This window comes from Notechis scutatus, chromosome 15 (genome assembly GCF_049901735.1).
Source record: "Notechis scutatus isolate UNSWTSFEM ecotype Mainland chromosome 15, rNotScu1.2, whole genome shotgun sequence".
In the NCBI taxonomy this organism is placed as follows: Eukaryota; Metazoa; Chordata; class Lepidosauria; order Squamata; family Elapidae; genus Notechis; species Notechis scutatus.
Genome location: NC_142023.1, coordinates 10,800,290 through 10,827,491, shown reverse-complemented (window position 1 = coordinate 10,827,491; position 27,202 = coordinate 10,800,290). Strand labels below are relative to the sequence as shown.

The 27,202-nt window shown below is 46.6% G+C and overlaps 2 protein-coding genes across 8 annotated transcripts in view; both read right to left on the bottom strand.

Moving 5' to 3' along the window:
- Positions 1-19,837, bottom strand: part of CACNA1B (calcium voltage-gated channel subunit alpha1 B) — a 126,351-nt gene extending 106,514 nt beyond the window's left edge. For 6 of the 7 annotated variants that reach the window (XM_087944291.1, XM_087944293.1, XM_087944290.1 and 3 more), the window contains exons 1-2: positions 13,743-13,824; positions 12,860-12,999 (exon numbers count right to left, since the gene is read on the bottom strand). In XM_087944291.1, the coding sequence (XP_087800417.1) occupies positions 12,860-12,999; positions 13,743-13,757 (155 nt within the window). In that variant the 5' untranslated portion in view covers positions 13,758-13,824. Of the gene's footprint in view, positions 1-12,859; positions 13,000-13,742; positions 13,849-18,811 lie in introns of those variants that run through there. The other variant, XM_087944296.1, reaches the window with a different exon arrangement.
- Positions 19,838-25,835: 5,998 nt separating this feature from the next.
- The window catches only part of EHMT1 (euchromatic histone lysine methyltransferase 1), a 67,804-nt gene continuing 66,437 nt past the window's right edge, over positions 25,836-27,202 (bottom strand). Inside the window, 1 exon segment of the mRNA XM_087944297.1 lies at positions 25,836-27,202. Within this exon segment, the coding sequence (XP_087800423.1) occupies positions 27,030-27,202 (173 nt within the window). The 3' untranslated portion in view covers positions 25,836-27,029.

The window sequence follows — 27,202 nt, the reverse complement described above, 5'->3', positions numbered from 1 at the left end:
CTCATGGTCTTACAAGGTCTTCCCCACACACCATCACAATAAGTCCTCAGAAATGGGTTTGTGTGGGCCTTTTATCCTGCGGACCAGTAGTGGGATTCAATTTTTTTTACTGCTGGTTCTGTGGGCATAGCTTGGTGGATGTGGTGTGGCTTGATGGGTGTGGCTTGGTGGGCATGGCAGGGGAAGAAGGACACTGTAAAATCTCCATTCCCACCCCGCTAACCTGCTTTCCAGCTCCGTTCTCCTGGGCAGGGCAACCAAAGGAGACCCAGCCGATCAGCTGGGACTCCATGGGAGGCAGAGAAGAGATGGGGTTGGCGGGGCCAGTCCGAGGTGGTGTTAATGAAGTGCCTACCGTCCCTGTCCTATTGTTTCTTTTTTATTTTCTTATATGTATCCATTTCATGTATCCATAACTATGTTTATACTTATACCTGTTATCTTACAATTGCTTGACAAAATAAATAAATAAAATAAATAAATATAAGTAGAAGGGAAGTTATTTTCACTGAGACATGATGGAGAAGAAAATAAAGTAAATATAGTAAAAACGTTTTCTGGAAATAGCTGTTCTCCTCCAAGGTTTTTATCACAAAACATGAAAAAAATTAGAGAGAGAGAGAGTTTCAAAATGGAACTGAGAGCAGGCCAACCATCCCTTCAAAACTAAAAATTGAGATCTGAAATGATCAAAGTGAACGATGGAACTTAAGGGTTTGATGCTGACTTTTTTACACAGGAAGAACTCTCATCTTCAGTTGCACTGCAGCTCTGCCTAGGAAACTTTGGATGACTGTAGTAATTCTAAAACATTTCCCCTCTGCTAAAAAGAGGAGGAGGAAAGAGAAACAGAGGTGGGGGGCGGGGGGAGGAGGAAATGTATCTTTACCCAAGTGATTAGATCACACATTTGCTATTCCACCTACTCACTGGCTACAGTTTGACGTCAGCACCCAAACGCATTAACTATATTTGACATCCCTGGACGAAAAATATAAGAAGGGAGGAAAGGAAAGGAAAGGAAAGGAAAGGAAGGGAAAGGAAAGGAAAGGAAGGGAAGGGAAGGGAAGGGAGGGGAGGGAAGGGAAGGGGAGGGGAGGGGAGGGGGGAGGAGGAAAGGAAGGAAGGAAGGAAGGAAGGAAAGGAAGGAAGGAAGGAAGGAAGGAAGGAAGGAAGGAAGGAAGGGCATATATTCAGATATTTTCTGAGAGAAGGGAAGATGCCACTTTTGAAAACAATGTTTGCTTTTTGCAGTCCTAACAGTCTACATGGTTAAATGAATGCATCCATTTTCACTCCCATCATACAAATCCACTACCTAGTTGATCATGTTTTGAGATCTCTAGGCACATTTAATCAATCAATCAGAATACAGCTGGAAGGGACCTTGGAGATCTTCTAGTCCAACCCCCAGATCAAGCAGGGAGACCTTATACCATTTCAGAGAGGTGGCTTAGTTGCTTTTCTTTTTATTCTTTTTGTATTTGTATTTTGTATTCCAAACTCTTGATCTTTTTTGTAACAACACTGAATGTTGTACTGCAGGTGCGGTCTTACTAAGGCTTTACAAAGTGACACTGATATTAATTTACTCACAATTGACCTGTCAGCAGAATTCTTTGCGTGCCACATACATCTTTAATGGTGTTTACTTGCTGACCAATCTCTTTTTTTAAAAAAAAAAAATCAAAGATGATTCTTCAAACTAATGGTCTCTCTTTAAAAATATGTTCTTGGAGGCCATCTCCTGTGGAACATGGCAAGTATGTTCACCATGGGTGGGCCGAGTTTTGCCAAGAAGCTCATTTTCCCATGAGTTGGATCGCTGCATCAATCTGTAGCCAAAATGTCATGCTGTGAGGCCTCCTGTTAAAATGTTAAAACCTTGCTTCCCCTCCAGAAATGACACTGTGCATAAGCCTCTTTGAATATTCAATCGGGGAGGCACCCACACTTCGACCCAATGAAATCTCCCTTCTAAGACCTTGCCGTCTTCAAGCAAGTGGACAAAATTAGGAATTATGTCTACTTTGATGAAAAGAAAGGGTGACATGATACCAATGTGTCAATATCTAAGGAGCTGCCACAAGGAAGAGGCGGTCAACTTATTTTCCAAAGCACCTTCAGAAGGCAGGACAAGAAGCAAAGGATGGAAACTCATCAAGGAGAGAAGCAACTTAGAACTAAGGAGACATTTCCTGACAGTTAGAAGAATTAATCAGTGGAACAACTTGCCTCCAAAAGTTGTATGTGTTCCATCACTGGAGCATTTTAAGACGAGATTAGATGACCATATGTCTGAAATGGCATAGGGTCCTCCTGCTTGATCAAGGGGTTGGACTAGAAGACCTCCAAGGTCCCTTCCAACTCTGAAATTCTGTTATTCTCTTATTCCCTGAATTTAATTCCCAAGAATCCTAGAAGATCAAAAAGCCAACCAGAAAAGAGGAGGTTGCAATTGAAACATCAAAAGAGGGTTGGAGGGAATAGTAAAACAGACTCCCTTTGATTTTAAAACTTCAGTACTGTGTACCTCTATTGATTTACCCTAAATTGTACCCAGTCTAAAGCTCCTGTTATGTGTAAGGGAGACGGAATCCATAACAGATGGTTTCCCCCTTCTAGGAGTTGCACAGAAACCGGTTCCCTTTGCCAATATTTGCCTTTCTACAAGGCTGCCTTATAAAACCCAGTTCACGTTACAACATCAAATGCAATTGTTGTGTAAGCTAAATGCCTAGGCCACCTTGTCTCTACACAGTCACAGTCCCCTCCCTCTACAAATCAATTAAAACAACAACAAGCCACTCCACGGGGCTTTGTACATCCTCAGTCCAAAATTCCACTGATCATTTGTACTCCAAGAGGAACCAGAGCTGTAAAGAGATAGCTAGGAAAGCGGGAGGAAAGCCAATTCTTACAGATCAGCAGAAAGCATCACGAGAGGAAAGCATCATGTGCAAAAGATAAAAGCTACACGTGTTTTAGTTTTCCATTTCTGGAACCATCCAGAATTTGAACAACAGAATGACAGAGTTGGAAGGGACCCTGGAGGTCTTCCAGTCCAACCCCCTGCTCAAGCAGGAGACCTGATAACCATTTCCAGACAAATGGCTGTCCAGACTCTGCTCAAAAACCTCCAGCAATGAAGCACCTACAACCCTGGGACAGAAGGTGCTCCATTAGTTAATGGCTCTCACTGCGAGGAAGTTTCTCCTCAGGTTGGTTCTCTCCTTGATAAGGGATTGGAAGTCTGCTATCATGTCACCCCGAGTTCTCCTCTTCATCAGACGAGACCGACCCAATTCCTGCAACTGCTCCTCACAGGTTTTAGCCTCCAGCCCCCTGATCATTTTTCTGGTTATCTTCTGTAGCCTTTGGTCCCTAGCCTGGAGATCTCATGGACATGTTGGCCTTCTGGCTAACAAACAGATAGTTCTTGGGACTTTCCTCCTCCGTGAGATTCAGAATTGGGCGACAGTACGTTTCTTCCCTCTCTCCGCTCACAAAGTAAGAAGGGACTTGTTCCTAGAATGTACTATTGAATCTCACAGGGGGCCCGTTTTTTTTTCAGAAAGAGCTATAAATCAAAGCATGCTGGACATCAGTGCTTCTGCCTCCAATTCAATGGAGTGAAGCAGTGGTGGGATTCAAAAAAATTGACTACCAGATCTGTGGGTATGGCTAGGAGGGGCATGGATTGGCTTGGTGGGTGTGGCAGGGGAAGGATACTGCAAAATCCCCATTCCTTCCCACACCCCACGAACCTGCTTTCCAGCCCCCTTCTCCTGTGCAGGACAACGAAAGGAGACCCAGCAGATCAACTGGGACTCGATGGGAGGCAGAGAAGAGATGGCATTGGCGGGGCCAGTCAGAGGTGGGATTGGCCGGTTCTCCAAACTATGCAAAATTTCTGCTACTGGTTCTCCAGAACTGGGCAGAACCTGCTAAATATCACCTCTGGAGTGAAGAGCAAGGATTAACTGGCCAAGAGTCTATTCTTAGTCTCTTGGGAGACATCTTGGGACCCACCTTCTCAAAACTGGATGAGATCCCCCCCAAAAAAAACCTGACCCCCCCCCCATCAATTTAAATTTAAATTGTAACTGAAAGAAATGCAGCTAACATAGGTACAACCTGAGTACTTAATAATGTGTAGGAGAAGAACAGGCAGAGCTGGAAGGTGGAGTTAAACAAGTCATTGGCTTAGAATTGTTACATTCTCACAAACAGTCTAAGTCCAACCCCTCTTGAATTCTGCTGACTCCTTGGAACTGCTGAAAGGCCTCTGCTCCACACACATTGGTGACCCTGAGGACTCAGAGAAGCCTCCAAGTCGCCTCAGCGACTCTCTGAAAGAATGCAAATGACCCGTTGTCCACAAAGAATATAAATCCTTCCGTTCCCCACCATTCAGTCAGAGCTGAAGAAGATGAGGAGCGAAATGTCTTCAAAGAAAAACAAGAAAGTCCAGTTGTCTCTTGGAAAAAAATGCATTTTTGGGCAACCAATGAAGATCTCTTACAAACAACATATCCCCAAAACTTCTCCAAGCAGACAAGGGCTCTGGCTTTTCCAGGACAAAGGGCACAAGGTCAAGAGAACTGGGACGATTCCAGCTGTTTGTGCAGTGGCAGAAATGAGGCCAGAGTGGCTGGTGTCTGATCAAGCTGCACTGGCAGCCTTGACTGTGCTCTTCGAGTGAAATGAAGTAAAATCTCCTTTTTTTTTTTAATTGTGCGGGATTTGACAGCGCTTGGAAGGTAAGTATCACTTGCTGTATAATTACCGTGCTAAGGAGAGACATCTTCACAAAGCACCCAAGGCCGGCGTAATTCATCCGAAGCAAGCCTCAAAGGGAAGCAGCAGGAGGCTCTAGGAGCCAAGGGTGAGGCGGCTGCCTTAATAAGGTGATCTAAGGTCGCCCTATCGACCTGCCGCCTCCTCTCTCCATCCAGTCAAATACCTCCACAGATTAATACAGGCAAGGCCCAGATTCTGCTTCACTGCAAAAATGGCTCGCCTGCAGGTGATTCAGAAAAAGAATTTGTCTCCACCATCAAAGCAAGGGACGAAATTGGGAACGGGCAATTTAATATCCCCCTGCCTTGAATGGCAGCGCTAATGAAAGATATTTTTGCCATGAGGAAATTATCATAAATGATCAAACCCGCTAATCTTGCCAGTGTGCCTTGTTAAAAATAGGCAGGCTTTAAATATACCGAGAAGGCATCCTTCTATGTCCGTTTGGGGGGCGGGGGAGAGAGAGGGAGAGGGAGTGAGAGAGAGAGAGAAAGGGAGAGAAAAAACCACAAGCTTTTCCTTTTCAAAGATCCAGCTCGGTCTTTCAGGGAAAGAGTTTCTGGCAAACCTTGAAAGTGATTGGAGATAAAGGGGGGCAGGAATAGGTTTGGCCGCCCAGCGGTAGCTCTGTTTACCCAGAAGGAAATTCTTCAAGGTTGAAGGAACCCAGCCAGTGAGCTTCCTTGAATTCCGTTGAGTTTGCTGGTCGGAAGGTCACAAAAGTTGATCATGTGACTCCAGGACATTGCGACCGTCATAAGTACGAGTCAGTTGCTGAGTGTCTGAATTTTGATCCCGTCATCCATGGGGATGCAGCCATGGTCATAAGTGTGAAAAATGGTCATAAGTCCCTTTTTTCAGTGCAATCATTGTGAACGAACTGTTACAGAATTCTGCTCCCCCCTCCCCCCCCTCCAGGAGCCTGACGCCTTCTGATTCTTCCACAGAGAGCAGCTCCTTTGGAGTCCAGGCCCTCATCTCCTCAACCTGTTTCCTTCCATTCTTTCTTTCTTTTTTCCTTTCCTCCTTGCCATCTGCTGCATTTCCGGAGCTTGTGTTTTGCACACATCCCCAAACCATTGGCAGGACACCCTCCCAGAGCACAACCACAACACACAGCCACAACAAACAGTCAAAATATTATCTTGCAAGATATAAATGCTGGGTAACGCCAACCCTGGCACGCAGCCTCCCTACCGTGCTTCATTTATTAAAAAACAAACAAACAAACAAGCATTCAATGGGCTAAAGGCAGAGTCAGCACCACTCATCAATAATCTCAACTCGTGATTGTTCACTTTTAAATTCGATTCAGAAAAAAAAAACATTCGAGAATATCTGTCCATATTCTATATGCATTTTCTTGAATTAATTCCTGGAATTAAGGACAAAATTCCTAAAAGTGAGGACAACTAACCTGTGGAACAGCTTGCCTCCAAAAATCATGGGCGCTCCACCGCTGGAGGTTGTCTGAGATTGTATATGGAGTCTCTGCTTGAGCAAGGGGCTGGACTAGAAGACCTCCAAGGTCCCTTCCAGCTTCTATTCCAGCTTCTATTCCAATTTCTCTTCTCTTCCCTTCCATTCCATTCCAATCCATTCTTGGAGGAGATAGTTTTGCCCCACAGGTGCCCTGGGCATGGAATCACCCTTAATGTTGACGGAGATTCTCAATCATCCAGGTCACCGTTTGTCCCGCCGTTTTTTGAAAAAAGCAACTGAGCCCGGGCGCAGCTTAGCTCAACTGTTCTGTACTAAAGCTGCTTGGGGCTGCTGTGAAACTGGAAGCGAAACTCCTCTCCTCTCCTCTGCTTGGGTTTTGCCGGAGAGTAGAACTCCTTAGCATCAGAGCATCATCATCATCATCATCATCATCATCATCATCATAACAACAACAACAACAATAACAATATAGGAAATACTAATGTTCTGATGGTCATTTTGAAAAATCCTTTCTTGGTGAGCCCCTAGAAACCAAGAGGAAAATACGTGCCAAATTGCAAGTTTGTAGGCTGTACAGTTCTGGAGATTTTGTGGCGATGAGTGAGTGATCTTTCGCTTTTATATAGATAGATTCCTTCTTTTTATTTATTTAATTTATTCCTTCTTCTTCTTTTTTTCAATTTATTCCTTCTTTTCCAGTCGTTGCACTGTCAGATGTCACCCCTCCCCCACAATCATTAAAAAAAAAAAAAAAACCACCAGGGAAAGAAGGAACCATTAATTCTCTTTGGTGCCCTAAAAGCCAACCTCAGAAGGCATTAAGGTTTTCTTTGAATGCCAGGAATCTCTTAATGCAGCAACAGTTTCTTTCTGCATCTGCCGCCCAATTAGCCGATTTCTCCAACTGGACTTCAGAATGCCCTTTTGACACACACACACACACACACACACACGCACACGCACTCGTGCATCTGGAAAGGGACAACCTCCCTCCCCTAGAGTTTGACACAACTGGGAAACTTTTACCTTTGTCTCAAAGTCCATCTGCTAGCCTCTCCCCCTAATGCTCCGTTGCCAGTCTTTCTGTTTTAATTGTCCCCTAAAGTGTACAAGCCAGATTAATGAGCCTATTTGGAGATACCAGCGCTGTCAAGGACCCCGTTCTATCCCGTTTCCTATATCATTTCTCTCTCTCTCGGAGACAGCAGAACCTCAAGATAACCTTCCTCCAATTTGGTTGTGGCCGGAACGCTGATACCTGCTTCCTGTTTTAAATTAACTGGCAGGAAAGAAAGGGCAGGTTTAAAGTTGCTCATAAGAAACCCAGCAGAAGAACAAGGAGAGGGAGAGGCAGATGGGGGAGGTGTTGTATGGAAGGAACCATTTTTCATTCCTAGGGCTTTGTGGCATAATGATCATTTATTTATCGTTTCATAGCTGAAAGCCCCATAAACATATTTCAGGGCCAAGAGCAATCAGACCATTGCAGAACCTTCCTCTGTTCAGAGTTTTTGCTGCATTTCTGGCTCCTGCCGTGCTGGTCATTAGCTGTGTGCTAAAAACAGGCAGGGATGTTTAGTAAAGGGGCCTGCATAAGTGCACCATCGTGCCTCCGTCCCTGTCCTATTGTCCCCATTGATTTGTACCTATTTCCTGTATTCTTACTCATGTTTATACTTATACCCATTATCTTGTAAGCGATTGACAAATAAAATAAAATATAAATAAATAAATAAATAAAGTCTGAAAACTGACACCACTAGACCGCTAAGCGGGGATTTCTTGGATCTTTCCAGTTTTACTGGAGAGTAAGAGATGGAGGTAGCGAAGGGAATGGAAAAGAGTTGGCTAGGAGTTCGTTGGGGTTCCCTCTGCCTCCCCCCAAGACCTGGCTTCATGTCACTAGCTTTGCAAGGTTACTGCCTTAGGCCTTAGATGTCCACCAAACCTAAATTATGATGAGAACATAAAATCATAGGTTTGAAAGGGATCTTGAAGGTCTTCTAGCCCAACCGCTTGTCCAAAGAAGGAGTCCTCATGCCACCTAGGCCCTAAGGCAAATCATTGCTGAAGCTTTTCTCTGCGGTCTTGTGGTTGGCAGGATTATATGCTGAGGAGCACAGAATGTTGTTACCTTCCCACCAAGGTGGTATCTACAAAGGAGAATATTTGTAGTTCAGGGTTGAAAGGAGGGGTCCTTGGTGCTCTCTGAGCTGCGTGGTTTTCTTGCAGGTGTTTCATGACTCAAACTAGGGAACCCCATCACCACTGGAAGGGAGAGGGATTGGAGGAGGAAGAGGACGATGGGGTCCTTGATACCCTCTGAGCTTGCTTGTTTTCTTGCAGATGTTTCGTTATCAAAACTAGGTAACATCATCAGTGCTAGAAGGGAGAGGGGAGGAGAATTATAGGGTCCTTTGTACTCTCTGAACTTGCTTGTTTTCTTGCAGACGTTTCATTACCCAGCTAGGGAACATCATCAGTGCTACAAGATAGTGGATTTTGCTCTGTCTCCCTTCTGGCACTGGTGACAATGGCTAGTTTGAGTAATGAACATCTGCAAGAAAACAACCAAGCTCAGAGCACACCAAAAATCCTTCAAGGTGGTACCTATTTATCTACACGCATTTGCATGCTAGATTGGCAAGAGCTGAGGTAGGAACAGGCGCTCACCCTGTCAATGTGGTGCTTGGGTCTCAAACTGCTGACCTTCCGGTCAACAATCCCAGCATCTTAAACCATTCAGACACCACACACACCTCTTATAAACTCAGCATGGTTCAACCCAAGTTGGAATGAAGCCATCTGCATCCAGATCTCCCACCCATCCATGACGGAAGGAGAGGAAGAACAGGAGACGTTTCCCTATGCTTTCCATCTGAACAGAAGCTGAAAAGGAAGCAGTGCAACGCTGACAAGACAACCTCTCCCCCGTGGAGGTTCATTGTCAAGAAATGTCACAGCAGCCACCAACAAAATAAATAAAAGTAGATAAAAGAGGGAAGCAGTTTTGCTCCCACTGGTTCCTTAGCGGGAACCTCGTATACAAGACAATTTCAATGCAACTCAGCTAGAGGCGCCAGGAGAGGCCAACGTCCTGGCATTAACTGACTTGGACTTCAAAGGAATTATACTTGTATCATCAGCAGTGCAGAGCCTGGATTTCTTATACCAGCCACTTAATCAAGCTCGATGCAATTCTACCTTTGATCAAAACACTTTTAAGGTTGCCCAGGCAAGGGTAGAAAACAACATTCAAATAGCCCACGTCACCCACCGGTTCTATTATTAACATCCCATCCCGGTCTGTGATCCTGCAAGCGCGGTTCAACTTCGACTTGGTATTTATGGAAGGAAACCGGAAGAAGGTACCATACATTTTCCATGGGGAACATTGACCTGGTTGGATGAGTGACAGTGTTTCAAGCATCCAGATATATTTCATTTATTCCTTTATCAGATGCAGGGTGGATAAAAATCGATGGTTTTTTTTTTTAATTAAGACAATCGGATTTAAAAAATAAATAAATCAGATATTTTAAAATCCACCGTTATGAACGATGAAAAGTATTAAGCCTTTTGCTTTGGTCAAAAGATGTGCATCAATAAATTCCCTCTGTGGGTCTCTGCTAAAGCCTAGCCTGCAACCTTCCCTTTTTATAAATCTTATTTAAAAATATATATAATAATCTGATTTCGCCATTAGCAATCTGCTGCCCCAATACATCTGAGATACAGCTTCAATCCATCAACCGTTTAACTGGGTTTAAACAAATTCAAAAGAAAGAGAAAGTCAATCAGTCACAAAAGCTCTACAGATTGCTCCCCAGGATCTGAGAAAAATAATTCGTTTCTCCATTTCCTGAAAATCTGAATGGCAACAGTTTATTGATTCTGTGTTCTGCTTGGAGAATTTGCAAGTAGAAGCAAATAGCGATAGAGCAAAGATAGTAGAAACAAAGATAGATAGTCAGACAGACAGACAGACAGACAGATAGTATTTGTAGCTCAGGGCTGACATGAAGGTTCCTTGGTGCTCTCTGAGCTTGGTGGTTTTCTGGCAGATGTCTCATTGCCCAATGAGGTAACATCATCAGTGCTAGAAATGCAAATGCCACGCCCTTCTGGCACTGATGATGTTACCTCATTGGCTAATGAAATGTGTACAAGAAAACAACCAAGGCCAGAGAGTTTGGTGATGTTACTTAGTTGTGTAACTTTCCGACCAGCAAACTCAATGGGGGGGGCAGAGTCAGATTCACTTAAGGAGCAAGTTACTAATTTAACAACTGCAATGATTCCCTTAACAAAGTCGGAACTTGGGGCTTAACAAACTTGCTCAATAAATGTGCCACTTAACAGCAGAAAATTGGGGCTCCGTTGTGGTCGAACATCGAGGAGTTCCCTGCGTTGCAATGCACAACGGTCTCTGTGGTAATATTGCCAAGTGTGACAGGTTCACATGCACCAGCCTGCGAACCTGTCACAGGCTGAAGAGGGAAACAGCCAGCAGATCAAAGAGTTTCTCTGCCACAAACTTACTGATCAGTTGATGCTAAACACACACACATACACACCCATCCCGTTTCTAAGATTCTGTAGCTTAACCTCCCCGCCCCACCGCCTTCCATAAATCGGCAAGACCCCTGTGAGAATCCAGCCCTTCTGACTTCCAACCTTAATACCGGCAGTCCTCGACTTACAACTGTAGTAAAACTTAAGCCAAACATTTCTGTTGTTAAGCGAGACTTTTTTTAAACTGAGTTTTTGTCTCCATTTCTTGTTGCGGTTGTTGAGTGAGTCACCGCTGTTTGTGCAAAGTCTGTAAGAGATTCTCAGTCATCCAGTCACGGTCGTCCCAAAGGGGCTTTTTCAAGAGGCAACTGGACTTTGTTGTTCTTTCTTTTGAAGATGTTTCACTGCTCATCCAAGAAGCTTCTTCAGTTCTGACAGGATGGTGGGGAATGGAAGGATTTATATTCCTTGCAGACAGCTGGTCGTTTGCATCCTTTAGAGGACACAGATAAACCTCCAAGTGGCCTCAACGGCCCTCGCAAAGGATGCAAATGAGCAGCTGTCTGCAAGGAGTATAATTCCTCCCATTCCCCACCATCCAGTCAGAGCTGAAGAAGCTGAAGAAACGTCTTCAAAAGAAAAACCAGAAAGCCCCGAAAAAGCCCCTGTGAGAATCCGTTATTTGCTCAGTTGGACAATCCGGTGGTTGAAGTGAACCGGGCTTCCCCGTTTGGCTTGTCAGAAGGTTGTGACCCCACCCCCACCCCCGGGGATGCTGAGACCGTCATGAATAGGAACCAAATGCCAGGTGTGATCTTGGGGGAATGCCGCAACGGTCGTAAGTGTGAAAAAGGGGGCCATAAGTCACATTATCCGGTGCTGTGGAGACTTGGAATGGTCATTAAGTGAACTGTTGTAAGTCGAGGATTGCCCGAATTTCCCAAAACCAACCTCATCCCTGTTTTCTCCTCATCCTTCAGATCCTCTGCTCATTTGACACACCAACACCAAGTTGATTTTCGCCATGGAAAAATAAAAGCCCTCGTTTTAATGGACAGCCATTGACACATGAGCCAGCCGTGTGCAGCGGCTGCCAAGAAAAGCCAACGCAGTTCTAGGCTGCATCATCCGAGGGACAGAGTCAAGATCACGTGAAGTGTTCGTGCCCCTTTATAAGGCCTTGGGGAGGCCACACTTGGAATATTGCGTCCAGTTTTGGTCGCCAGGATGTAAAAAAGATGCTGAGACTCTAGAAAAGAGTGCAGAGAAGAGCAACAAAGATGATTAGGGGACCGGAGGCTAAAACCTATGAAGAACGGTTGCTGAATTTTCATCAAACATGTCTAGTTTAATGAAAAAAAAGGACTAGGGGTGACATGATAGCAGTCTCCCAATATTTGAGGGGCTGCCCCAAAGAAGAGAGCTATTTCCCAAAGCCCCTGGGGGCAGGACAAGAAGCAACGGGTGGAAACTGATCAAGGAGAGAAGCAACTTAGAACTAAAGAGGAATTTCCAGACTGTGAGAACAATTCATCAGTGGAACAACTTGACTCCAGAGGTTGTAAATGCTCCGACACTGGAAGTTTTTAAGAAGATGTTGGATAACCATTTGTCTGAAGTGGTGTAAGGTTTCCTCCCTAGGCAGCGGGTTGGACTAGAAGACCTCCAAGGTCCCTTCCAACTTTGTTATTCTATTTTAATGAAAGCTAGGGTTTCCCCCTGCTCATTACGATTTCCTCGTACAAAGCCATCATGTCGTGTTCAAGGGTGTGTTAAAAAATAATTAAAAAAATAACCATCTTTTTTTCTCTTGAGGAAGCCACACCAACTCACCCTTAGTGCCCACCCCATCAACAAATGCCAAAGCATTTCTTTCGACATTCTCTGTGACAATCGTAAAGCGGAGCTGTCTAAACAGAGCTTGTAGCTTTGCTGTAACCATCTAATCCCTTCCCGTCCTTCTTTTGAGGCCCATAAATGCCAGAGCAAGGGAGCGCTTGCTAAATTCAAATTCAGGAATGAGAGAGAGAGAGAGCAGTGAAAGAGAGAGGGGTAGGTGGAGGAAGGGAGGGAGAGAGAGAGAAAAAAAGAGACTTACCCCGTAAGCACAACCACAAAATCCATCACGTTCCATCCGTTGCGGAGATAAGATCCTTTGTGAAAAACAAAACCCAGCGCAATAATCTTTATGCCCGCTTCGAAGCAGAATATTCCAATGAAATACGGTTCGGTGTCATCCTGGGAAGGAGAAAGGATAGGACACCGGTGTTACCAGTCTGTAGATTGGCAGGAAAAGGGGTGGAATGGAATGGAATGGAATGGAATGGAATGGAATGGAATGGAATGGAATAGAATAGAATAGAATAGAATAGAATAGAATAGAATAGAATAGAATAGAATAGAATAGAATAGAAGAAGGAAAGAGAAGAGAAGAGAAGAGAAGAGAAGAGAAGAGAAGAGAAGAGAAGAGAAAGAGAAGAGAAGAGAAGAGAGAATAGCACTTAGACCACAGTACTTTCTAAACCCCACTCTGAGCCGTTTACAGAGACAGCCTCTGGCCCCCAACAATTTGGGTCCTTATTTTACCGACCTCGGAAGGATGGAAAGTTGAGTCAACCTTGTGCCAATGAGTACTGAACCCCTGGCAGTCATCAAAATTAGCCTGCAATACTGCATTCTAACCACTGTGCCATCACAGCTCAGAATGGAATGGAATAGAATAGAAGAGCATAAGCTCTCAGTGGATTGAACTCTCAGTTCATTCTCAGATTGTCTTGTTCTTTGTCAATTGCTACTGTGGCCAAGGGTGCCTGCACTGTTTGCTTTTTGTTCAGGAAGGAAGGAAGGAAGGAAGGAAGGAAGGAAGGAAGGAAGGAAGGAAGGAAGGAAGGAAGGAAGGAAGGAAGGAAGGAAGGAAGGAAGGAAGGAAGGAAGGAAGGAAAAAAACATTTCTTTCTCTCACCAGAATATTAGATACTTACCAGCCTCTCTGACATCGGTGTCTTATCTCCATCAGGGAGATGTTGCTCCAAAGCCAAAACGATGCAATTGGCTATAATCGTAGCCAAAATCATATATTCAAATGGAGTGAAGACAACGGTTAAGGAAAAACTCATAAAGACATTATTAAATAAAGGCATCAGCAGCAATTGCATTAACTTTTCCGATACTGAATCTCAATCAGTGGTCCCGATTTCTCAAATCCATTCTAAGCCCGAGTACGTATAAAAGGTTGTAGTTAGCCTCTAGTTGATTACTCCAAGTAAAGTTCTCGTCTAATCAAGCAGGAGGTTTTCTTTGCTTTGGAGGAGAGGGAAGAAGAAGAGGGGGAAAGCCCAGAAGAGAACCGAAAGGCATTCTGCTGTTGATTGTTCAGGATCTCTTGGCTGATTAAGCCATTAAAAGGAGCAATCCAAAGTTTCTCCTGCAGCTGTTATATTGTTAAATAAAGGTGGGATTTTACTTAACATGGCCTGCTCTCTTTCTCCAACTTGCCTCCATCTGCAAAATTCTAAAACCTCTAAATTTGCACCGACTATGTTCTCAGAGATAATTTTTGCAAGCTGATAATTGATGGAGAATACGAGCAATTAAAGTAAATTCTTCAGAGTTTACAAGCTGTAGAAAGGTATCAAACCATCCAACAATCTTTATGAAAGTTAGGTGGTAGCTAAACTCAATAACAAGTTAACGAATCTTTGAGCTCATTTTAAATCTTGATTTGTTTAACAACTTCCCCCTCAGTTTTGGAAATAAGCCAGAAGTGGCTGGATTCACCCACCACACACAAATATGATCACAACGACAACATCTAGTAATGATTGTGACTTACAAACCACGATCCCCATGTTCATTTCTCACATGCTTAAGTTTGTGCTATGGATTCTGAGAAGAAATTCCCAGGGAATTAAACTCTCTACGCAAAGGCCTCCGTGCCAAAAACACAACACAAAACTAAACCTGTGAAGCTTGGAGAAAAAAAGTCATCCATTTCTGATCCAATTTGAAGAGAAGACCAATTTTGTAAAAGGGAAAGCCATGGCTTTCTTGTCCATTGGATCTTCTTGTCCAACTTGGAACCTCACGTGACGTTAAGCAGAGGAGCAGAGAGCAGAAGACAACCAAGGAGAATGTATCTCCTCGCTCTCTAACTAACTCCAACTTCTACTCTATCGATTTGATATTGTCTGGATTATCCAACCAGTTTTCGCTTTCCCCACTCTAAAAAGAGGAGAGGCAGGACTGGGCTAGTTGCTGCGAGATCTTAATGCATCCTACTTCAAAATTGGTTGAAGCAATTTTGGAACCTGTCTTCTACTATTGTCCCAAAAGTTCTTTTTCAAAGAGGCAACTGGACTTTCTGGTTTTCCTTTGAAGACATTTCGCTTCTTATCTGAGAAGTTTCTTCCGAAAGTCCAGTTGCCCCTTGAAAAAAGCACTTTGGGATGACTGAGAATCTCCGTAGACATGTCCCTACTATTTTTTCTCCTTTGACCATCCTCTTAGCTGTTGTGAATTCCAGCTGGCTTAGCTATGCTTTCTCCAGCTCACTTATATCCCCAGTGTTTCAGCTGCATAAGAAAGGAGGATGCAACCTACAAACACACTGGGTTGTTAAGAGGAAAGCCTGTTGCTCGTTGGGTGAGAGAATTATTATCTCTGTGATTTCAGATCAAAGGAAAACAACAGGCCCCTCCTGGGGAATTGCTTCGTGCTACACGTGCAGATCAAACGATGTACAGAGAGAAGAGGCTCCTTAGCAACCTAACCCCAATCTTGGAAGTTCCTTTTACAATAAGAATTAGAATTAGAATAGAATAGAATAAAGCTGGAAGGGACCTTGGAGGTCTTCTAGTCCAGCCCCCTGCTCAAGCAGGAGAAACTAGACCATTTCAGATAAGTGACTGTCCAGTCTGTTCTTAAAAACCTCCAGTGATGGAGCACCCACAACTCTGGTGGCAAGCTGTTCCACTGGTTAATTGTCCTCACTGTCAGGAAATTCCTCCTTAATTCCAGGTTGCTTCTCTCCTAGATTAGTTTCCATCCATTGTTTCTTGTCCTGCCCTCCGGGGCTTTGAAGAATAATTTGACCCCTTCTTCTTTATGGAAGCCTCTCAAATACTGGAAGACTCCTATCATGTCACCCCTAATTCTTCTTTTCTTTAGACTAGCCAAACCCAAATCCTGCAGCCGTTCTTCATATGGTTTAGTCTTCAAGGCCTTTGATCATCTTAGTTGCTCTTCTCTGCACATTTTTTCCCAAACTCCTCAGTGTCTTTTTTGCTGTATGGTAACCAAACCGGATTGCAATTTTGCCTTCAAGAAGACCACCTCTGTCCTCCTTGGTAAAGGAGTGGACAGTCTTCAAAAACTGGCCAGCTAAGAGAGACACGAAATAACCATTTCAGCTCTTTCCGCTGCCCAAAATCCAGACAGAAAGATAAGCGCAGGAAATGTCTCTTTGCAGCCAGCAAAAGAGCATCTGGATTTAAAATGGGGGTCAAAAGGAGGGATGACCTCTGGGAAAGGCTTAAGGGCAGCATCAAGAGACCAGCCTGGTATTTATCTGGTGAGACAAGAAGACAAGAATGAAAGAGGTTGCTTTTCATTGAGGAATCCAGGAGATTCTCTGGCTGCCCGTCCTTCATTTAGATTTAAAGATTTAAATTTAAAGATTTAGAAATAAAGAAGGGAGATTCCTCAAGTTAGTAAAAGTAGGCAAGATAAAAAGGGAGGGGAGAAACAAACCTCTCTTGGGCCACCTGGAGACTCCCTGGCTTCCATTCAACCCCAAAGGCTTAAGGGAAGAAGAAAGACCTGTCTTAAAGCTGCACAGGCAGCCCTCGGCTTACAAGGCTTGGCAATTGGTTCATGTTTATGACGGTCACAGCGTCCTGGAAGCCACGCAATTTCCCTTTTGTGACCGTCCGGCAGGCAAAGTCCGCAGGGAAAGCCGGAGTCCCTTCACAGCCAGGGTCCTAACTTAACAATAGCAGCGCTTCCTTCAGCGCCGGGGGCAAGCGAGGTCTTAAAACGGGGCAAAAAGCTCACTTAGCAACCGTCTCGCTTAACGATGGAAAGGTTGGGTTCCATGGTGGTCATAAGTCAAGGGCAGCCTGTATTTTGATCGGGTGGAAGGGTGGAGCCAGGGAGGCTGCCAGGGATGAAAACCACAACCGAAAACGCCACCATCCCCAGGACACCCCCCGTTTCTTTTAACAATAAGATCCGATCAAAATGCCGGCCGGAGAAACTGGACCAGAAATTCTCAAGCAGGTAGAAAGAGGTAGAAAGAAGCCTCTTTTTTTGTAAACAGGAAAGGAGACTTCTGAGATATTTTGCATTATTATGCTCTGGGTAATATAGACTGCCATGGATAATAATCCTCACAGGTCAAAAATATCAGCCAGCCTCTGAATTGGCTATAAATGGGATGTTCCCGTGCATCCAATTTCACGCGGGCATATATTTTATGGTTAGGATGCAGCCAATTTAAAGAGATCATCTTTCCATCCCCCCCCCCCCATTTCTTCTCCCCCACCCCCTAATTAAGTCTGGATTTAATTATTAGGCTGAATTGTGATCTGTTCAAACTGTTGATCACAATGGACAGAAAGTGTGAATCCTACCAACAAACAAACCGCAGCGTACAAACCCTAATTGATGGCCTCCCGCATGAAGTGGATGTTTGAGCCTTAGGTTTCTTCAGCTGAGGCGCTAGTGGTTGCGTTCCCACCTTGCATTAAGCCACAAATTCAGGTTTAGGAAGCTGCAAAGCTCAGATTGCAACAATTAGCAGCAGCAGCAGCAGCAGCAAACCCAAATCGCGTTGCAGCTCACCACGGGCAAATGTAAGATTGTAGCAACTGATTTTTGCAAAAAAAAAAAAAAAATGCTTAAGATTTTGTCAGTAACAAGACAGTAATGGGAAACATGGGAAGACCCTTTCCCTCTCTTTCTAAACAAACTGGAAAGGTCGAACTGACACCAGAGGAGGAAGAAATTTAAAAAAAAAACCAGCTTCTTCCTTAACTCCAAGGGAGGAAGGGAAAAACAATATTTTCCAAAGCACCAGAAGGGCCAGATAAGAAGCGATGGATGGAAACTCACCCAGGAGAGAAGCAACCTAGAACGAGGGAGGAATTTCCTGACGGTGGGAGCAATCAAACAGTGGAACGGAAGTTGCCTCCAGAAGTTGTGGGCTCCATCCATGGAGGTTTCCAAGAAGAAATTAGACAACCATTGGTCTGGAATGTTATCGGGTTTCCTGCTTGAGCAGGGGGTCAGACTAGAAGGCCTCTAAGGTTCCTTCCAACTCTCTTATGCTGTTCTGAATGCCAGGCAGCTGATCATCTGGATCATCCTGACCTGGCATGCTAGGAAGAGCTAAGGAACAAACCTCGGCAGGGTGTCGATGGAGCGCCCTTCCTCCCAAATGGATCAACAAAAAGGCAGCAAGTGGGAATGGGGAAAGGGCCACTCTATAGGCATTTGGGCAACCTTGTCAAAGCCTGAGCTCACAGGAGCACCCATACCCACCCAGCCACATGTAAGGCTTGAATCTGGGAGAACAATTTCCAAAACCCACCTGGACTTCTGGCCAATTGGGAGTGGAGACCCCTCACCCTCTGGGGGGGGGACTGATTTCCGTGCAAAACAAAGCAGAAGAGCTGACCAGCCATTTTTCTAGAGGACCGGAGAAGAGATGGAGGCACCTCCTCGCCTCCCTTTCCCCTGAAGCCCCTCGAAATCTCTACTGCTCCCCTTCCCCCAAAGCATTCCTTTGGAGGGAACCCCACCCCTCTCAAAGCGTCCTGAAAGGCCGGCCACGGAAGGGAAGGGTCCCCTCGGGCCGAGCCTGCCGACACGCCCCTCTCCAAGGCTGGAGCCCCTCCTGCCCAGCCCCAGGAAAGAGCCAGCCGTCCGCTGGTGGCCTCCTTTTCCACCTCCACCAGTCCCGCGGGGTGGGGTAGAGGAGGGTCCCCGGGATGCGGGGGAGAGGGGTGTGGAGAAGCCCGAGCCCCCCCCATCTCGCCCCCGCCAAGGATATGGCCACTCGGTGATGCGCTTGGCGTATTTGCGGATCACGTTGTCCTCGCTGAAGATGAAGAGGGAGCGGTTGACGGTGAAGCAGCTCTGCTTGACCGGAATGGGGTTGTAGAGAGCCATTGTCCGGGCCCGTTGGGCCTTGGTCTGCTTGTATATCGGGGGCCGCGGGCCCGGTTGGCCGGGGGGGCCCTGCCGGCTGCTGCTGCCCCGGGCCCCGCCGGGCCCCGAGGGAGCCCCCGCGCCGCCAGATCCATAGCGGCTGGGCAGGTCCTCTCCGAAGCGAGCCATGCTGGTGCCCCTTCTCCAAGCGCGCGGTGCTGGCCCTCCGAGCTGCAAAGACGCATCCCAGCGCCAGGAGGGAGGGAGGAAGCCGGGGCTTCGGGTGGTAGTGCTGGCGGCGGGGCGGCTCTGCTGCTGTTGGCTGCTCGGGCGGGTGGCGAAGGCGGGCGGGCTGCGGCTCGATTCGGGGAGCGGCGGCGGGGAGGAGGAGGCAAGGCGCCGCTGCCGCCGCCGCCGCCGCCGCTCAGGGGCGAGGCTCGGCGAGGCGGCCAAGAGCCCAAGGCGGAGGCGAGGCTGGGGTATCCCAGCTGCGGCTGGAAGCCGATCCGATCCGTATCAACTTCCCACCCGGGAGCCTCTTTTCCTCCACCCCAGCATGGCGCGGCGCGCGGAAGGCAGCCGGGGCTCCCCCGCCGGAGCTGGGGGGCGAGCCGCAGAGCCTGGCGAGGGGAGATCCAGAAGGGGTTTGGGAGCTACTTAGCTTGCCTGGGCCTCTCTCTCCTCCCTCTTCTTCTTCTTCTTCCTCCTCCTCCGTCTCCTCCTCCTCTTCCTCCTCTTTCCCGGCACTGAGCTTCGAGAGACGCTCTTCTCCTCCGATTCCCCGGGTTTTTCTCCTGGCCGAGACGGGGGCGGCTGGGCGGCTGGGCGGGGGTCGCCGTCAGCCTCGGAGAGAGCGAAATGGAAACGTCAAAAGCAACCGGTTAGTGAACCTCGCCCCTCCAAAAAAAAAAAAAAAAGGCAAAAAAAAAAAAAAAGCACAGCCAGCTGACAGCCGGGAAGCCAATCAGCGATGCCAGCTCCACCCGACTCCGCAAGGGTACCCAACGAAGCCCCATATCAGTAACGGGGAAGGGAGAGGAAGGATCCGCCCCTTCTCCAAAGGCTCGGCGATCGAACGGAGTGGGGGGCGTCTTTGGAGAGCCAGCCTCTCCTTCCTTCCTTCTTTCCTTCCTTCCTTCCTTCCCTCCCATCCCTATCCCTTTTTTTTCTTTCTCCCACCTGCCTGTGTGTTAAGCTTGGAGCCTTTAAGGAGCCCTGGGGTGGGCGTTGGGACGCTGGAAAGGGGGGGAAACCCACGGAGGATGGGACACGGACGCCTTAGGGAAGGACCAAGGGAAGAGACAACCGGATGAAGAACAAGTTGGCTTGGAAGACGTTGGCGAGATGGGAGTCTGGACTCCGGGAGCTGTCCAGGTGCTGAAACGAAAAGCTCGGAAGCGCATGCCCGTCTTTCCCGAAAGGAATCAGGCGCCTTTCTACTTTTTCTCTCGATTTCCCAGCTTTCCTAAAAAATGTGATTTTCCTAGAGTGCCGGGGGGTGGGGGAGGGAGGCCCCCAAACCCTCTTAGATCCTTTCATTTGCAGCCAGTTCTGAAGAAAATCAGGTTCGTTATTGATTGGGCCTGAAATTATGCCATTGACCATTAAAAAAATTTTTTTTGTATCTGTATGTGTGGTGTGGAAAAGGGATAAAAACCTTCAAGATTGACCACGATTCCCAGCAAAGACAGGCATAATTCTAAATGCCAATGACTAAAAGTCTTGTCAAGAATGGGAAGGGTGGTTATTTTAAATATCAACAATTTGTCGACAAGATTCACTCTTCTCGCTCAATCCTTAGCGAACCTGTTAGGTATCGGATCGTAGGAAGTTGAGGGCCTTACAAACCTGACTTCACAATGCCAGGCCTCTAAACCTGTCTCCTCTATGGCTTTGTGCCAGGGTCAACCCTGGTCATTGTAGCTCATCCCCCCCCCGCCCCCCAAAGGGGTTCAAGCCAAACCAAGATAACCTGGCCAGACTCTTCAAAGGGACTTGAGCATTCTGTCCGTATAATTATAGTCCTCAACTTAGAACCACAATTGAGCCCAAAGTCACTCAGTTCTGTTGCTAAGTGAAATGTTTGTTGAGTTTTATCCCATTTTACGGCCTTTCTTGCCACCGTTGTTAAGTCAGTCATTGCAGTTGTCATTGCAGTTGTCAGCAACTCGGTTGTTAAGGGAATCTGGGTTCTCACTTGACTTGGCTTGTCATAAGGTCTCCAAAGGAGATCCCAGGATTCCCGGTTACTGCGACCGTCATAAATATGAGGCACTTATGCCAAGCCTCTGAATTTTGATCATGTGACTGTGGGGATGCTGCAACGATCATAAGTGTGAAAAAACGGTCCTAAATCACTTTCAAAGTTGTTGTAACTTATTGTAACTTCCATGCTGTTGTAACTGGTCACTACACAAACTGTTGTAAGTAGAAGATTACCTCTGGTGTCAAAAACAGCCCTGTGTTTCTGAGCATGTCTAATGGTGGATCAAAACCAACTTCTTCTCCACCAAGAAAACAGAGTTGACTTCCTCCCGGCTGTCTGTCATGCCCCTGTCGGAGTCTGAATCCGAGGAGGAAGACGAGCAGCTGACAGGGAGCGGGAGTGTGGCTCCGTTGGCTGTGGAGGAAACTGGGGAAGGGCAAAATCCGGCTGGGCAGAGCAGGGGAGAGGTAGAACAAGGGAGAGGGAGTTCAGATGAAGACCCAAGCCCACCCCCTCTTCATCCTGGGGCACGCAGGGAGGAACGGAGAAGGGAGCAATAGGGAAGGAAAGGGCCCTGATTCCCTTCATTAGGCACACCTGGGAAGAGAGTTTAAAAGAGATGCAAGCTGAGAGTTGCAGCTGCTGGGAACAAACGTGAGTTTATCTTGTGTTGACTTTGGTTATCTGCATTCCTGGCATCCTCCCAACTGGGTTGAATTACTGCCATTCCTTCAAGTCTGGAATTCTTGCTCCTGCCCTGCCAGACTAATTACCTCATTTTGCCTTGATTGGAATTATAGTTACAGTTTTTGTTGACCACGTTTTGGACTTGATTCTCTGCAGCCAAAGGCTGTTCCTGGGAGGGTTTTTCTCCAGCCAGAAGGTAATCAGGACATTGGGGGCAAAGTTGAAGCTAATAAAGGGACTCCTACTACTGATTATCTGTGTTGCCTTTGTGCCACGCCCCTTTGGGTCATCACACTGTCCAACTGAGCTACCCTTTCCAAAGAACTGTTTGAACACGCACTCACAGACAATATTTAGACTCTGCTCTCTTTCATTTTCGGTGAATGCCCGATGATCAAAAGCAGAAGCCAACCACAGTGCCAATTTGTCTCATATGCCCAACATTTCTAATATCAACTAAATCCATCTAAAACCTTCTGCCCGATTCTTTTTATGCACTGGGGGAAAAACAGTCAGCAGAAAGAACCACCACAGAAGATCATGAGGCAAAAATGGGGATAGTTGAAAGTCCTCTGACTTAAATATATGAATCCAACAATATTCTTACGCCATTATTAGAACATGGCAGGCTGTGGATACTATCTTTTTTTTAAAACCAACATTTACAGCATGGAACTAGGAAACGAAGGAATCTAATACTCAAAGGCAATGATCTGGCATCATAAGGATCCCACACAACTTCCAAGAGTTGCCTTGAAATTGTGTTGACCTCATCTGAGGCCACCAAGACATCAACGCAATCTTTTTCTTCTCCAAAGCTGGCAGATCTGCAACATTCAGGAGAAACGAAGAAAGAAACCATGCTTTGCTTGCCTGCATCTTCTGAATATTGGAGGCCTCCTTTGGGGGCGGGGAAGAGATGGTATGGATGGCATGATGGCATCAGATGATTTCACCACACTGTGTGTGATGTTTCTTTCGTAGATCCTTTTATTTTCCTTCCCTGATTGTCCTGAAGGTCAGGGGCCTCCTAGGTTTGGAGAACAAAGACCTTGTTGATGTTTTGATGGCATCAGATGTTGTCCACACGATGTGCGCACGCCATTCCTGTCTCCTACTTTTGCAGACCCTTATGTTTTAATTCTTTGCTTCTCCTGGACTTTGGGGAACAAAGACTGTATTGACCTCGTGGTGGCATCACTTGATGTCATTGCCATGTCCATGCCATCCCTTGCTCTTCCCCTTCATAGACTCCTATAGTTCGCTTCCCTGCTTCCCCCAAACACTGGAGCTTCCAAGCTTTGTACAAAAAGATGGTATTGATGCATCAAGACGATGTCACCGCCACATGCACGACATCCCTCAACCCTCTACATTGCAGACCTCAACTCTTCGTCTCACACTGGGGCACTGCCAGCTTTGGGGGGCAAATGCTGCGGTGAGACTTCATGCCACTTTCCGATAATATTGCTCCCAATATTCACAACATTGTATGTTTTGCCCCATATTTTTTGCCTCCCTGCTTGGCATCCTGCTAGCTTGGGACTCTCCTAAAGTTTGTTTGGATCCATCTGGCCCTGATTCTGCAAAATAATTGGTCTCTTTGGACCTTCAGATAGGCCTGTTTTTGCAATTGAATTTGAAGCAGACTTACATGAAGGGTCAGACCCCCAAACTTTTTTTTTATTATTACCAAATATATTAAGGCATTTATTACTCTGCCTTCGGTTATATAGCCTGTCCCCGTTTCAACGCCGTCTCTCAAGTTCTCCCAGATAACCACCTCTGGATTTGGGCTCCCCCACTCCAGACAAGGCACAAACAGTGCCACCAAAAAGGAAATTAAAAAAAGACGCGAGGGTTGCTTTTCTCTCCCAGGGCTGCGGAGATGGAACACGAACCGTTATCAGAAAGATGAGCTAATAATATTCCTTTGCAAGATGAAGCCTCCGCAGTGAGGAAATGGCCCGCCTCTATCGAGGCAGACTGGACAACTGCAACTTGCCCCATTTCTCATCACTTGCAGCGAAATAAGAGAGACCAATAGTCGCAGGTCCATCTGGGCCAGTTGGAGATAAGACAACTTTCAGCAGACACAATTTTCAGCAAAGACAGCACCCTCAGCAAGGAAATAATAGCCCTTTCTCCGCCCCATTGGAGCCTGGTTTGGAAGAGAAGTTGGAACTGGGACCGTCCAATGGCACGAGACTCATGCTTGGAGAGGCCAGGGGCTGAGGACGATGCTGTCCCAGGCCCCTCAGGCACCGGGGGATGGATGGATGGAAGGAAGGAAGGAAGGGAATGAGAGGAAGGTGGTGAGAAAGGGAGGGAGGGAGGGGGGGAAAGAAGGGAGGGAAGAGAGAAGCAGACCAGTGAACAGTTATTCCATAACCAGATAGAAACTCTTCACCACCAGAAGGCCTAATCCTGACCCTTGGGGTCTGTTCAGAGAAGCAGAGCCACACAGCCTTGGTCCAATGCAAATTTGATCGTTTTGAATGTTAAAAAGCTTGGATCATCCCAATGCATTTTCCACCCGTTTCACATTATCGTCAAGCCCAAAATACAGAGTCCATTGAAAATATAGCTCGTTTCTTTGCCCGGATCTTTTGGATTGGAACCGGTTGTTTCAAAAGGAGATATTCCTGAATTGCTGGTGTCGAGATCCACTAAATTGTGAACATGGACACATTTACGAAGACGGAACCGCCAGCGACGGAATTGCAGCACCCCGATGCCTTGCACAGGTGGGTCCTCAGCTTACGAACGCTTAACAGCCATTCCAAATCAGGGCAGACCTTCAGAAGTTTCCCACGTCTGCCCAAATGCCCGCCGGGTCCATTACAATTTGCCTGTAGTGCCTCCCACAACCTTACGACTCTTCCCCTCCTCTGGAAACTGGCATTTCTTTCTGATTTCCAGCAACACGAAGGACTGTTTTTGCTTTAAAATTTAAAATGTTTGCTTTACAAAAACTGTGGCATATTTTACGACGGCTGTGTATGCTTCACGACTGCCCCCCAAAAAAGAAAAAAAAGTTGCCAAACCAGTCCCACAATCCATTTTACAACCACAATGGCTTAATTTGGGTCGTACGTTGAGGACTATCTGGACAGGAAGTCCTTGACTTAACAACGGTTCGTTTAGTGACCATTCGAAGTCAGAACGGCACAGAAAAAAAAGTCCTGGGACCGTTTTCCACACGCAGCATCCCTGGGGTCACAAGATCAAAATCCAGCTGCTTGGGGCAACCAACTCGCAAGCAACATTGACGGGTGGGGGGGGGAGGCCGGGATTCGCTTAATAACCGTGTTCCTGACTTTAACAGCTGCAGAGATTCACTTAACAACGGTGGCCGGGCGGGTCGTGAAACGGGAACGCAAAGTTCACATAACAAATGACTCGCTTCCCGATGGGAATTTGGGTCTCCCTTCCAGTCGTTAAGTCCGAGGACTGACCGCATTTCCGGCTCTAAAACTAATTCCGCTCGAGACCGACGAGCAAAGAATGGTGTTTGTTTTGTTTTTTAAAGTACTTTTTATTATTATTATTATTATTATTATTGATCTCATTGAAAACAGAACAAGGAAATGAGAGCTGAAAGGCAGGGGTGCCCGTTATAACTTGTCCAAACGTTGAACAGAAAACGAACGAAAGGGAGGGAAAGGAGGGAGAGGGAGAGAGAGAGAGAGGAGAAATAACACCCAGCCATAGGGACGGTTTAGAAGAGTTGCACCGAGAGAGGGGGGGGAAGAGAGGGGCGAAAAAGGCCCCCAAACCTGATACTGCACTAATTAAAGTATTGAAAGATATATTTGGGGAGGGGGAAGAAAAAAGAAAAATAATAATTAAATGACCTGCTCGGGGATCACGCAAAAGGTGACGACCCATTTATGCTCACTACCGTACGACCTATTTGGGGATTTTTTTTTTTTAATTTTAATTTTCTTAAAAAGGGGGAATCCTGGTAGATTGGGTTGGGGTTTTTTTCCTTGTTTTTTTCCCCTGTCCCTGCATTTCATACTAAAATCGCTTTGTTCTTTTTTTTTTTGTTCTTTTTGTGTGTTTTTTTTGTCCTTTTTATTATACAACTGAAATTTATATTCACGTAGTGAGTAAAAATTGCAAAGAGAAAATTCAGCACCGTGAAGTTGCTCAGGGGTAGGTGGGTGAAAAAGAGGAGGAGGAGGAGGAGGCTGGGGGGTGGGGGGGGGAGGAGAAAGAAGGGGACTCGTCCGTTCAACACCCCAACCCTGGTCCTCCCGCTGTCCCCCTCCCCCCCCCCCACCCCAATCAATTACAAAACAAACTCGGTCCGATCCAAACTTCGGCCTCAAGAAACGGGTCGCTTTGCAAGAGGCGGGAGCAGAGCTGGATTCCAGGAGAACAGGAATGGCACAAAAACCTCCTGGTACTTGCAAAATCCTCCAGCCTCGACTTAAGAAACCCCCCGTCTCTAAGAATATCCATTTATTTTCCCCCTGAAGAACCCCCTCTCCCGAGACTCCTGCCCCAAAGTTTCCTCTTCTGATTTTGGAGTTAAGTGTCATTGGAAACAGGATTTCTGTACACGAGAGGGAGGAGGCGAGGAAGGAAAAAATAAAATAATATTAAACATTAAAAATAATAAAAATAATAATAACAACAATAACAACAATGCTGCGGGGATAGAGTAAGGAGGAGCTCTACCCGAGGACTGGGGTTTTAACGGAGAAATTCCAGACCATCTCACTCCCTTGACCTGGGAGAATCGGGATGGGAGGAGCCAGCGATGAACCAAGGATTTATGGGACTCGGCCTCTGGTGGGATCCCTGCCCCAAAGGCCCGACAGCCAGCAAATGAGGGGGTGGGAGGGAAGAGTGAGCAGCAAGCAAAAAAAAACAAAAAAAAAAACCCCAAAACTTTCCCGGGTGCATGCCAAAGCCGGTGGATCTCTCCGAGACTCTCCGCAGTTTGTCGCCTGCTCACCAACGGGTTTGCGAGCCATTTCAACGTCACTTGTTTCCAAGGAGGAAGGAATGGGGCTTGGAGAACACTTATCACATTAAAAGAGGGGAAGGGGAGAGAGAGAGAGAGAGAGAGAGAATCTTCCTTCTGCCACCCCGGTGTGTGCCATGGCGAAGGTGCCTTCCTCCTGCCACGTTGGGAGAGGGAAGGGGAGAGGGAGGGAAGGAGGGAAGCTGGGCGCCACGCCACCACTGTCTGCACCCCCAGAAGGGGAACCAGTTACGGCGGATGTGGGCTCGCCGGGAAAAGGGCAGAACGAAACCAACGCAAAGCATCGTCTCCAATGTCACGGCCTGGCCTGGCTTGGGGGCTCAGGCTCTTCAGGGAAGGCTCCCCAAAGCAGGGGGACGCCAAGGCGGCCGAACTGGTGTCCGGGAGTCTGTTCTCGGGGT